At 37.8% G+C, this 14,033-nt stretch overlaps 1 protein-coding gene across 1 annotated transcript in view; it reads right to left on the minus strand.

Annotated features, from left to right (window-relative positions):
* Window positions 1–3,237: 3,237 nt before the first annotated feature.
* CTNNA1 (catenin alpha 1) overlaps window positions 3,238–14,033 on the minus strand; it is a 65,698-nt gene continuing 54,902 nt past the window's right edge. Inside the window, exons 13-17 of the mRNA XM_015818691.1 lie at window positions 11,530–11,640; window positions 10,000–10,181; window positions 7,797–7,902; window positions 6,120–6,254; window positions 3,238–4,588 (exon numbers count right to left, since the gene is read on the minus strand). Coding sequence (XP_015674177.1) covers window positions 4,301–4,588; window positions 6,120–6,254; window positions 7,797–7,902; window positions 10,000–10,181; window positions 11,530–11,640 — 822 coding nt within the window. The 3' untranslated portion in view covers window positions 3,238–4,300. The remainder of the gene's footprint in view (window positions 4,589–6,119; window positions 6,255–7,796; window positions 7,903–9,999; window positions 10,182–11,529; window positions 11,641–14,033) is intronic.

A 14,033-nucleotide genomic window follows, 5' to 3' on the forward strand; every position in this document is an offset into this window, starting at 1 on the left:
ATTTTTATATCCAAATTTCTTTTTTTCTGACAAAGAGTAAAGAATTAACTTGGGAGACTTAGTCTCCCAAGTTAATTCTTTACTCTTTGTCAGAAAAAAAGAAATTTGGATATATATATATATATATATATATAAAAATTTGGATTGCTAACAAAGAATTAAGGGAGAATGGAATAGCTATTTCGAACTTTTTAGCTATCATCAGCCAAACATACCCTTCTGAGATTTGAACCTGGGCTGCCTGCATGTTAAGCAGCTGTGTTAACCTCTAGGCCACAGGCTCTTTCTCACTTTGTCAGGGGAGGAGAATTACCTTGAGTGCTTTTTGATGCACCCTGTCGACTCTGGTTAAATGGAATGGAAAAGAAAGAAAAGAGAAAGTGCACGTTTGTAATATGTTTGTAATATGTTTAATTTCACAATGCTTGTGGGTATACAATATTTTTTGTTGTTCCATTGTCTGTGCAGATATAGAGATTGTCTGGTTTGCCGACTCTAGAACACACATAATTGTCAATGTGAGAAGCAATCCGTGTCTAGATCTAAACTGCACAATTCTAAAGATTGGCCCTGAGCTTTGTTGATGGTGATTGCAAACGCCAATCGAATTGGGAATAGCAATCTCTTACATTGAAATGGCATATCCGTTGGAATCATAGGAATGCGAGGAATGAGGACATCTTCACCTTTGAAAGGTCCTGTCAAGATTGTTGCTTCTACGACGTTGCTCATTAAAGCATGTTTTTATGCTTTAAAGAGCATGTTTTTACCTGTCACAGGTGTGATATCTATATAATAGTAGGTATATAAAAACACGCGCGTATTCAAATGCAACGTTGTGTCAAAATTTCAAAGCAATCGGTGAAGAACTTTCGGAGATTTAAGATTTTGAACAAACGAACATTTACATTTTTATTTATATAGATATAATATATGCTGTATATGTATGTATATATATATATATGCTGTATATGTGTGTATACATATACATACATACATACACATACTCCATTGTCTTTCCTGTGTCATGTGCCATAGTAGTTGCACTCACCACATAAAAGTAATAAACAGCATCCATCATCTCCCTCTCTTGCTTGGTCATTAAGCCAGGGCTCTCAATTTTCAAACTTCATAGAACCTCATGATGACTACCTCAACTTATGACCATTTGTTTAATCACCGTTTGAAGTTATGACAGCATTGAAACAAGTGCCTCAATACCAATCCTCGCACTTATGACCGTTGCAGTGACCCCATGGGGACATGATCAAAATTTGGGCACTTGGCAACTGGTATTGTATTTACAACGGTTGCAGCATCACAGGGTCACGGTGTGACCTTTTCAGCAGGCTTCCAACAAAGTCAATGGGGGAAGCTGCATATGTTTAACGTGCATGATTCACTTAACAACTGGGGCAAAATGGTCATAAAATAGGGTGTGACTCACTTAACAACCAAGTCACTTAGCAATAGGAATTCCGCTTCCAGTTCTGGTTATAAGTTGAGGAGTTACTTGTAGCTTGTTAGCTTGAGGGCAACAATATGCTCAATTTTTTTCTAGACTGAAAGTCTGTAGCTCCCACACAGCTGCTACTGGTAGCAAGGAGGAGCATTACCAGAGGTGGAAGCAAGCAAACAAACAAGCCATGAACTGGCCCTGGAGTTACCTTTATATATTCATTTTAAAAAGTTACTTTTTTGCATTTCTGCTGTATGGTTTCTTGACATTACAATGTTCTATTCTTTCACATTTCTGAATGGTAATTTTTCTCTCTGAAACCAAGACATTAAGAGCTGGAGCTTGCTCTGAGCAAATCTGCACTTCTTTAGTAGAGCTGGTTAGAGCCTTAGAAATCCGGCACATATCAATCCTTGAGTACGTTTAGTGCAGTGATGGCGAATCTTTTAGAGACTGAGTGCCCAAACCGCAACCCAAACCCCACTTATTTATCGCAAAGTGCCAGGGCCGCATCAGCATTGTGGTGCCCTCGGGGTGGGGGAGCAGGGAGGTGCCTCTGAGTGCAGCCTCTGCCATGCAAAAATTGGGGCACAAAAATGGGCCACCCTGATGCAAGGCGCAAAAACGGCCACCGCCACGCTGCAAGGTGCAGATACAAGGCGCTGCACCATGCAAGAACGGGGGAGGGCTAGTATCATGCAGGCACTAGCCCCGCCCCATTTGCAGCGCATAAAATGCTTCCCCCTCCCTTTTCTTCCAGTCCACCAATCGACAAGATAACCTTTATTGTCATTTTTTTTTTACTGTGGGCACAACGGCACACATCAAAAATGAAATTTAGTTGCCCGCTCTCAAAGTGAAACACGTACATGATACACCCTAAAAACACACTATATACAACATATGTATACACCCACACCCCTACATATACGTAGCAAATAAATATTAAATACTGTCCATCTTGAATATATAACGGAAGGAGGAAGCTTGAGAGTTCACAAGGTTAATGCTATATGGAATGAAACTATGGCTGAATCTGGATGTTCTGCTACGGATACCACGAAGCCTCCTCCCACCTCTACTCAAGCTTGCTAGTTGGACGCTTCGCCTCCTTTGTGCTGGGCAGGGCTCCTGATCGGGGCAGCGGTGGCGGCCTGATGGACCTGCTGCTGGCAGCAGTGGCGCGCGTGCCAACAGAGAGGGCTCCGAGTGCCGCCTCTGGCACGTGTGCCATAGGTTTTCCACCACTGGTTTAGTGTCTTGTTGAAAAAAACTCATCTTTTTTATTATTGTCATTAACCCCTAGAATTATTAATTTTAAATGTGTACCCCACTGTTACTCTAATGGTTCAATTGCCAATGAAATTTTGGAGATCACAAAACTGCAGTATGTAAGCTCATGAGTTGCCCAAATAAACCAAATAGAGAAAACAGGTCCCCCAGGTAACACAAAACATCTTTAATTTAAAAATGTATTGTGGACATACAAGGACACGAAACTACTAACTCTCTGGAACAAATGAGGCTAGGACCCCAGCTGATTTAACTCTTGAGTGTCTTTTTCTCTACTGGAAGTTACAAAAGAGGTGATTAATTTTGCCTTTTGTGCACTGAACCTCAGAGCAGGGCCTCTTGTTGACTTTCAACAAAACCCATTTAAGAAAATTATGTATGAGTCATTCATTACTGGCCTCTTAAAAGTTAACTCAAATTAGTCAGTACACTATAGAATTAAGCTTATTTTACCAACTGCCAAAGAAAACTCTGACTACTACAACGGGTTTTTATACTTTATTGGAAAAGATATAAAAACAGAAATCCATAAAAAATTTAAAACAGCAAAATTATGCCATGAAGCTCTCATTATGACAATTCATACCTAGGCTGCAGCCTGAATAAACATTATTTGCTAAGTTTCTTTTTAAGCTTAAAGGAAAATGACTAGCAATTATTACAAGAACACAGTGATGGATTTGCATTTGAATGCCGAGGGAAAACAGGCAACATTTACAGCACCCACTGGTAGCAAGATTTTTTTTTTTATTAGTCTTGTGATAAAGAGTATCAGTAATCTGTAACTAAGCATTGACATTATCACATCCCAAAAATAAGTAAAAAGTTTGTGTTCTAATACATTGCACAATATGCATCAAGTTCCTTTTATAATGACTTCTGTTCCCGAGAGCCAAGGAAAGCTACCTTGGAAATGCTGGGTTGGCTACAACTTGTCGCTCACTATTATCTACTCCTAATGTGTATTCCCTCAAGTGTTACTTAGAATAAATGCATCAATGTGTTCAGGCTGGAAAAAAAGTCAATGCCTACTTAAATTAGAAAGAATGCTACAGTATATTACTCCTTCAAACTCATCTTCTATTGTTGCCTTAGTGTTCTAAGTAGCAATTAGCGCTTCCACTTTCCCAATTATTAAGCATAGCAAAATTTATCTTTATCCACCCAGCATATATATACTTTTTTAAAAAAAAACCACATGTTGAATTCCCGTTCACACCGAGACGGCTCAATTTTCCCCTCATAGAATGACATGATCCAGCTATGTGAAGGATGATTGTTACTGTGAATTTATCTTTGGTTATAGAACAGATTTAAAGCAGGGCTTATTTATGCAAAACAGGAGCTAGAAATATCAGAGAAGCATTTCGAGACAGCATTTCCATATAACATTATCATGCTTGCAGATTGAAAGTTGAACTGTCGTGCTTCCTAACTCTGTTTATTTCTTTTTTACTCTAAATGATTTTGTCATATTATTAGGTAAATAAACTTTTAACATAATTCAAAATGGCAGAAATTCGGAAGGGAAGGGAAGGAAATGACAAATTAAATGCTCTCCATTGCTTTGAATTCACTGAGTGCTTGCACTGGGTTAACATGTTTCTTCTGGGAAGCTCGCTTGATTTTGGTCTGGGTCTCATCTTGTTTCTCTCGCTTGACTAGAGGCTTCTTTTCGGGAGCTTTCATTTTCCAGGACACAGCAGGAAGGTTCAGAGAAGCCATCCCTTGAGACTTCTGGTATTTAGTGGAGGCCACGTAGGAAGCCTTCACGGTTTGCACCACGGCATTCATCAGGTTCTTGGCAGCCTGGATCAGTGACATGGCACTATCCACCTTAACAAACAAATCCAGAAAAGAGAATAGCTTTAGTCTGAGGCACAGTTGGCTATACAAAGCTTAAGGATAAGGTTCAAATATATCAGAGATGAAAGAATTCCAAATGTATGAGTCTCAGAACGAATGCTAAGAGGAATCTGAGGTTCGGGTTCCTTTACCAAGAAAATTCTCTTTGAATCCAAGGGCGTGACTGCCGTGGTGCTGAAACATTCGTAACCTCAGGACTGTGTCGTAAGCAGTTGGGGGGGTGAGGTGGGGTTATGTCGCAACTTTGAACGGTTGCTACTGTTAAGTAAACTGTCATAACTCGAGGAGTACCTGTATTTTTATTTCTCATTAACAGAAGAACTTACAGAAATAAATTATGTAATTTGTAAACACACAGGAACCTGATAAGACAGTATACAGTCACTGAATGACTTGAGAATCAAACAGATGAATGGCTTTGGCCTTGGAGTATTGGACGAAAATGAGACTTACTTCAGGGTACTTTAGCACAGGGCTTTTCAACCAGTGGTATGGGTACCACCTGTGGTACATTGGCACCTGGCAGGTGGTACGCGACCATCCTAGAAAAGTGGTAGTGGGGGAGGGGAATGAGCTGAACTGGTGGCAGCACCGCACAAGCCTGAGTGAGAGATGGCTGGAGCTGCAGGGCTGTCAGGGCTCAGCAGAAGTGCCAGGATCAGTGCCACTTTCCAGTTGATCAGCGCTTCTTTGGGACTGTCAGGGCTCAGTGGAAGCGCCAGGATCAGCGCCAGGCTCCAGCTGAAGCTTGGCACTGATCCTGGTGCTTCTGCTGAGCCCAGAAGAAGCACCAATCAGCTGGAATGTTGCAGCATCTCCAGGGTCTTGTGATTTACATTCAGATGCTTGGCAACTGATTCATATTTATGACGGTCACAGTGTGCCAGGGTCATGTGAAGTGACCAAAACCTGCTGCAACTACCCAGCAGATGGGGGGGAATAAAAACCAACCCCCCCACCCCGCTGCCAATCCTCAACAGAAATGCTCACAACAATGAAACAGGAGGAAGAGCGCCGCCGGGTGGGCAGGCAGGTGTCTTGCTCGGCTGTGGCTTGGGGGGCACTTTTTTCAGTGCCATTGTAACTTCGAACAGTCACTAAGCGGACTGTTGCAAGTCGAGGACTACCTGTACTTTATCACTTTTTTTTTTGGTTATCAAGTTTTTGACACCTTTGCTAGGCGACTGGTGGTACTCGGATGTTGCCATATCCTAAAAGTGGTACAATGGGTGAAAAGGTTGAAAAGCCCTGCTTTAGCAAACAAAGCCATTTTCATCATAATGAAATGTACGCACTGGATTGTTTAAACCACAGTTTGGACCATGCAATCTTTCTGAAGGAAAACGATAGTATAAATGTCTCCAATCCTGGGACGAAAACCTTGAGAGGATTTGAAGATGCTGAAAGAGCAGCTTTACATTCTACATCTAGAATTTCACAACTGAAGCAAACTAAGATGAATCTAGAAAGACACAAAACGAACGTTAGCACGTGTACATACCCCAGATACCACAAGCTCTCCTCCAAGGTTCTGAACTTCTGCCTTCACTTTGCTACAAATGTTCAGCTGGTGACAGTATAAAGCAATACGCTGCAGATAGGCTAGCAGGTCTTGTTTGCAAGCAGAATCTGGGCACTGTGCAGAGAAAAAAGATAATTCATTCTTTAGAGAGTTTAGCACACTCCAAAGGCATTAAAATACAAGTCAGTATTTTGGTCATTTTATTTATTGTTAAGCCTTATCCTAAATAGAACTGTATCAGAGATATGGAGTAAGAAATACTTACTACTATAAAATTCCAAATAAAATTCTTCAAGGGCTCACCCGACCCCTTAGACAGGTTTTCAGTGATTTTTTAAAACATTACTGGGGGAGCCATATGGATCTCTGTGGGGAGGTGGATTCAGAGGCAGGCATCACAACAGAGAAGACATAATTCCCAGGTGCCAACAGATGGCATGTTTGCTTGAGGGGAGTGGAAGTATACACTCTGTGCCCAATCTTACAGGATGGACAGAAACTACTGGAGATAGGCAGTCTCTCGGATAATCAGGCCCTATGTCATGAATTACACCTATAAGCCAATTAGCAACAAGAGAAGCTTAAGAAGTACTGGTGACACATGAGTATATCAAGGCACATCCATTATTGCCCCTGGTACTTCATTCTGGACCAGTTGTAGTTTCCAAGTGATCTTCAAAGGCAGCCCCAAATAGAGCATACTGAAATAATCCACCAAACAGAATTTAATTTCCATCAATCTTTATCCTTAAAAGATTCAGGTAACAATAGTCCATTTTGTTTACCTAATGAAACTGTCAGATATTTAAGAAGAAATGTTCTAGAACAGCAGTCCCCAACCTCTGCAACTTGGTGGCTCGGCTTTGGGGGGGGGGGAGAGGGAACAAGGCCGCATGAGCAGTGGGCTGGTGCACACGCAACTCAATTTGCACAAGTTGAGTTGTGTGTATGCATGCATGCTGGCCCACTGCTTGAGCAGTCCAGTTCCAAATAGGCCACAGCCTGGGGGTTAGGGACCCGTTCTAGAATGCAGGGAGAAAATCCCAGATAAATCTTGAAAAGCTAAGGTAAGGCTAATATCCTTATCTACTATATTGGCAAAAAGATGGACAACACCATGTTTGATCTCCCAGCAAAGGCAATATACTGTACATGCATTATCTTTTCCCTACAGAGAGGCAGTGACAGAAAAATGAAGTGGACTGAGAATCCATGTCTTTTTTAGATGCCACACATTAGATTTTTCTATAATAAAATAGTCTGTGCTCCAAAATAAAAAATAATTATCTGGTGGCATCAAAAAGAAAACATTAGTTTTAATCATGTACATGTTAGTGCCTTGAATTAAGTGGGTATAAATGTGAAACTCTGTATGTGACAGAGTATTCTTTTTTTTTTCATTCATGCATGTGGTATATATGCATCTGGAAGTTTTTATTTGCAGTAATTATTTGGAAAATAAGTTATCAGTATAGAATCCAAACCCATAAATGTTGGGAGCAAGCAATGAAGAAAGCTTCTTAGTACAGGAGGATACAGAATTAAGATTCTTAGAAAGATTCCATAAAGCAAACTACTGACCCTTCAGTTCATAAATATATTGTAAAATTAAAGGTGAGTAGAAGATTCATAAAAATAAAATTAGTTGCAGCTTACATGATCAGCAATTGTCCGCCCTAGTTTATCCATTCTTGACCCCGCTTCTGCAATTTTCTTTGCTGCACTGATGACATCAGATGTATTTTTTAGAGGTCCTTTACCTCTGCAAAGGAGAACAGAACATTTGTCTTCTAGAATCAAGGGCACATAGTATTTCCTTGCACATTATTTCCCTGTGATAAAGGATTCACTACAAGGTAGTGAAGTAGTCCTCACTTAATGACTGTTTGAAGTTATGACAGACTCCCCCTTCCCAAAAGTGACTTATGATCCATCCTCAAAGTTACAACTGCTGTGCTTCTGGGTCAATGATTGTATTTTAGGCACCTATGATTGGTTGCTGCATGCTGTGGTCATGTGACTGTGATTTATGAGTCCCCCCCCCCCCAAAAAAAAAATTTCTGGCAAAAAACAAATGCCCATTTGGGAGAACAGATTTGCTTAATGACCACATAGTATCTAATGACCATGGTGACTCATTTTATAACCATTGTAAAAGCAGTTGTAAAATTGAGTCAGTTCATGTGGAGACAGGATTAACAACTGCAATTACTTATGTCAAAAATTCCAGGCTCAATTGGGATCATTAAGTGAGGACTATTTGCATTAACAGTAGTACTAAAAATACTTCAGCTTCATGAGAATTAAATGTATCATTACAATATCCTTACACATAGCTTTTCCTCCTTAAACAATCACACATTTTAATATCTTATTAAAAAAATTATTTAAGCATGGCCATGGTTTATTTGATCATGGTGCACTTAACAAGCCAAATTAGTTTTACAGAGCAAAATAAATGTAGCTTGTTCTTGTGTGTGTTTTTTCTTTTTTTGAGTTGCTTTTGCGATTAGAAACTTGGGTAGGACATCCTTTAGGCATTACCTCATCAAGATTTCCCTTATCAGAGCTTTCCTAAATGATTTGATTCTGTGGCAGGTTCTATATGGTGTTCAAAGTCACAATCATAGGAGAGAAGCCCAAATCCAAGGACAGCCCTAGAATATCTTTGAGGTCTATCCATTAATCTATAACAAAACATGGGCTACACCTCAAATAATTTCAACAGAACCAGACAATTTTGTCTGATAATAAAAGTTGTTTAATTATTAATTGCCTACAATTTACTGTCAGTTTAAAACAAATTGTATTTCAGCTCAGAAATGAAGACTACCAAAATTGTTCCAGCTTTGTGCAGTTCCTAAAAAAAATAAATCTTGACTCAAAACTCATTTAAATCTAATTTTCTAAGTCAACTCTTCAGAAGATATAGGATTAAAATTATTTTAAGTTTATATTTAATTATGCATGTGCTAAGAGAATTTCCTATACAGTTTATATGTCTCTCTGTAACAATCTAAACACAGGAAAATCAGAAGGCAAAGTTATATAAAAAAAAATACCGTTAAATACAGGCAATGCAATCTTATTAAGCAAAATTTACCATTTCTCTGTTAGGGGGAACCTGAAAAACAGGTTAGCTGGCACAGCAGACAAACTACCCAGTCTTAACCTCTCTACGCTGCCTAGATTGAACTGTAACTTTAACTGGTCCTCCTTCAGTCTATGACCCAACTCTGGAACAGTTGAATTAAATGAAAAAGAGAAGAAAATTTGATATCGTACTCATATTAATGACCCTGCTCTCCTATAGTAATAATAATAATAATAATAATAATAATAAAGTTGGAAGGGACCTTGGAGGTCATCGAATCCAACCCCCTGCCCAGGCAGGAACCCTACACCATTTCAGACAAACAGCTGTCCAGTCTCTTCTTAAAAACTTCCAGTGTTGGAGCATTCACCACTTCTGGAGGCAGGTTGTTCCATTGGTTAATTGTTCTAACTGTCAGGAAGTTTCTCCTTAGTTCTAGATTGCTTCTCTCCTTGATCAGTTTCCACCCATTGCTTCTCGTCCTGCCTTCAGGCGCCTTGGAGAATAGCTTGACTCCCTCTTCTTTGTGGCAGCCCCTGAGATATTGGAACACTGCTATCATGTCCCCCCTCGTCCTTCTCTTCGTTAAACTAGACATACCCAGTTCCAAATAAGAGAGAATAAATAAGATCATTTCACAAGGTGTCTGAGACTGTTTCAGGCATATACCCAACTGCAGTGGATACTGTCAAGGTAAACTAGCTGAGATACAAGGAACATGAACTAAGGTTGCCCTTGAAAGGCCTATTTGTACAGGATGCTTACCTGGTGAAGTCCGTCATCTCCATCATAATCATGCACATTTGTTTTGCCAGAACAATAATATCATTACCGCTGTCATCCCATTTGGATACTTCAGCATCCAATTTACTCTTTTCTTCTTGGAAGCTGGCAACTTGTTCAGCAATTTTGGCTTTTTGTTCTTGAGGGAGTTGAGCCATGATGGCCTGGAATGAAAAATTATTCTATATATAAAATGCTTTTCAATAACTGGCTATTCAGATATTTTCATTAGCCAACCTAATTAAGAGTCAAAGTACTGTATATCCAAAGGATGAACGGGAACATTATTTTTTACTCTCTACTATATGGAAAGATGTACTGGTGAAAGATGACTTTTTAAGCATCCCATAGGAAAAAAATTGGCAACATAGGAAATTTACGTTTTCTTCTCCATTTTTACACCGTATGGAGGCATATTTTGAAACTGCTCCAGGGGATGAAAAATAAAGAGTTTTCAGACAGAAAACTGACATATTTTTGAAAGCCAGATTGTAAATACTGATCAAATCTTATTCAAATCTTCCAAATATGTGCAAAATTGGAGGGAAAGACAAAAACCCAGGCGACAGTGTAATTATCAGATCATGATTATATGATTCAGATCTTTAAATCGCCTGAGATACATTTTGAGGCGGCCAAGTTCATGTTGCCTACACACAAAATGGAAGGCTATTGCAATAAGTGAAAGCAAATTTATAACAGAAAAGTTACAAAAGTGTTGAGCTTTGTGAAATAACAAAGAGGGCAGTCTTGGATACTTGCTTGGAAGACCACCTTTTCATAAATGTATCTGATGGCAAGAAACCACCCCCACCTGAACTTTCAAGTAGCATGAACTGTGGGAACACTTGAAAAAGTGAAATACTACTTTGAGGTTCCTTCTGAACTCTATTTTGTATAGTATTTATTGATGCTTAACACAGCAAATGCTCCATGAGTTTCTCTTTCATTGTTAAGCACACAAGAAACAAGATAGGATTCAGAACTTTTTTTAAAAGAAAACGTTCAAGGAATGGGAAAACTTAGCACTTCCATGTAGTTTTATCTATTTGTAACTATAACCTACAAGGACACTCTCACGCAAGTGGAGAATAAAACTGCTATCAGAAAGAATAAGGTAGCCATTTATGTGTGTATAGAAGATACAAATATAATGGTATCAAATGGCAACATGTTATATTGGAGATAATTTTTCTCAATAGAATTATTTTAAATAAAAATAATTCCATTTTGAAGGAATATTCCTTATTCCAGGGCTAGGCTTAAGTTTTAATCAACGATTGGTAATTCAGAAATCAGATTAGATGATGCTGCAGTTATGTGATTTTTATCTATACCGAAGCAACACAAATAAAGGAAGAAGATAATCCCAAACAAGAAGATAAACAAATAATGCTATACAGATAAACAAGATATACTGGGAATGACAAAAATTATGGTATCTTGATTTTAATGTGGCCAGGGCTATATACAAATGAGATTAAAGCAGATAATTAAATAGGTATCTCTTACTCTTGCACTATGACCGTGAATAAGTTGATCATCTTCAGTTTGAACACTTGTTCGGCTTCTGACATCAAAATCTTCTGTCTCAAAGTCAGAATCATCAAGTTCTTCGGGTGTCTGCAAAAACAGTTTAAGCCCAAATCAAACTTAAGAGTAATCTAGGGGAGCAAATGTTTCCATGGTTTTGGAACACACTGAATTTAAAACCTGTCAAACTGCATATTTTAAGACAGATGAATAATTAGCCATACCAACAATCATGTACATTTTATACATGTTTATCTAGCACAACTGGGAGATAGTTTGATAAAAAGGTTAGATAAACTCTTTAAAAAGTAATTGTCATTTAATATTGCCTACTTAGATTTGCTATATTATGATTTTTCTTGAGCTTGAGCAAACAGACATAAAAATATTATTACCAGTAGTAGCTTCCCATATTGCTGTATTTGTAACACTTTAATACAATTTTTGTAGACACTGCGTAAAATAACTCATTCCTGTGCTAGATTAAACCAAAGCAATCCATTTAACATGATATATTACTTTTTTGTAGCTTCAGAAATCTGCAGTTTGTACTTCTTTTATAGTAGGTGTTTCTGCTGATTTTTTTCTTCTAGAAAATCTGTTTCTTGGCTTACCATAATTAGAATGTGTACTAGCTCCTGATAGTGGGAAGGTTGGTAGTATTGCAGTGTACAAACTATCTACAGATGGCAATGGGAGATAGGGTGGGGGAAATCAATTCTCTTTTAGCTTCATCTCATTTGAATAAATTGCTTTGTGCATATCTCTATTCTTTATTTTCAAACTGACTAATCCCTAATGGCATTATACAAGTATTTATGATACTTTATTTGGGGGCTAGCTTTGAAAATACATCCAATTTGTATTTTAGATAAAATGCAGAGCTGTTACTAATTAGGTCTCTTAACAAACACCTAAGAAAAAAGGCATTTGCCTCTTATAATTTATTCATTTTTTAAATTTTTGCTGCCTCATCTCCATCAAAAACAGATAGATTTTGAATATGATTTCTGGATAATAAGAGAATCCTATCCTTAGTCCTTATAAATTCTTCTTTACTGAGATTTTTTTTCAATGCAAAGGGGAAAACTTTGCAATGAGCCTATTATCTCATCCTTTGACACTTCTAACTTGTTATGTCAGCCATTTATGCACATTTAAACAATCAAAAGAGCATTATAATAGCATTATAAAACCATTAAGATACAGACAAAGCTCCACAAATAGATGAAAATCTAAATATAGTTAAATATGTGCAACTTTTTCAAACATCACTGAGCACTTAAAAAGGGCAAATACAATTTGGATTCATGAATCACATCAAGTAAAGTATAAAATACGTCTTACAAACGTGTAATAGCTGGGTTGATCAAACACATAAAAATAAGTTTTTCTGTGGACTGGTATAATGCAGAAATATTGAACTTTTCCAGTTTGGGCTTTGAGTGACATGTTGACTACTTACATTCTAAAAGTGGACGGGTCCAGGATAACTCCAATTTTGGGACATGGATAGAGTTTTTATGGCAACAGTTTTGCTCTTTGAAATCCTCCCAAACTTCAAATAATGAAACACCTTTAGTTATTGGCCTTTCCCACTCTGGAATATGACATCTGCCTAACATAAATATTATACAACGGAAGCCCTGTTCTAAATACAATCCAAATGCATATTTAAAAATGTGTTGGTTTACATTGGAAAAGGGAACAGCTGAAACAGACACCAAGTTGGACAGACTGTATGCCAAGCAGTAAATTAAACTGTGACCAGAGTACTAACAGGCCCAAAAAAACTGAGGTGCTTTAGCTTTATACCATCTTTTTGTTCTATGTGGGAAAGTGATGTAAATACAACAAACAGCTGCTTGTACCCATAGCCTGTCCAATTGGGACACCAGGCACCAAAAGTCATTTGAAACATCCTAACTTTTGTAGTTTCCATCACTTTCCACAACTGTATACAATTTAATTGGAAATTATTGCATTTATTACTGGGGTTAGAAGAATGGAAAGTGATCAAAGTGATTCAGCACTGTATAAAGAACTGCACATCAGATTTTTAAGAAAAAGAAAAAATTTACACCGCAATTATTTTTATTGGGTATTATGGAAAATTTGGATCCCAAAGAAATGAATCTGATGTTGTATTGTGTAACAGCAGCAAGATTATTGATTGCTCAAAACTGGAAGAAAGAGGTATTACCGACTATGGATGATTGGAGATTGAAGGTGTCATATTTTGCAGAAATGGCAAAAATTTCCGCATACTTGAAGGATCAATCTTAAGAAAAATTTATTTCGGTGTGGAGAAGATGGATAGATTATATGAAGAGAAAGTATGAAGTGATTAATTATCATATAGCTTTTGAATAAATATTTTTTTTCTAATATTTTTTATACATTTAATATAATTTATATATATATTTTATATTTAAGTTTATTATTGTATGTTAGAGTTAAAGTATGTTAATTTTGTTTGTATT

The sequence above is a fragment of the Protobothrops mucrosquamatus genome, unplaced genomic scaffold (assembly GCF_001527695.2).
Source record: "Protobothrops mucrosquamatus isolate PMUCROS unplaced genomic scaffold, P.Mucros_1.0 scaffold778, whole genome shotgun sequence".
NCBI classification, from domain to species: Eukaryota; Metazoa; Chordata; class Lepidosauria; order Squamata; family Viperidae; genus Protobothrops; species Protobothrops mucrosquamatus.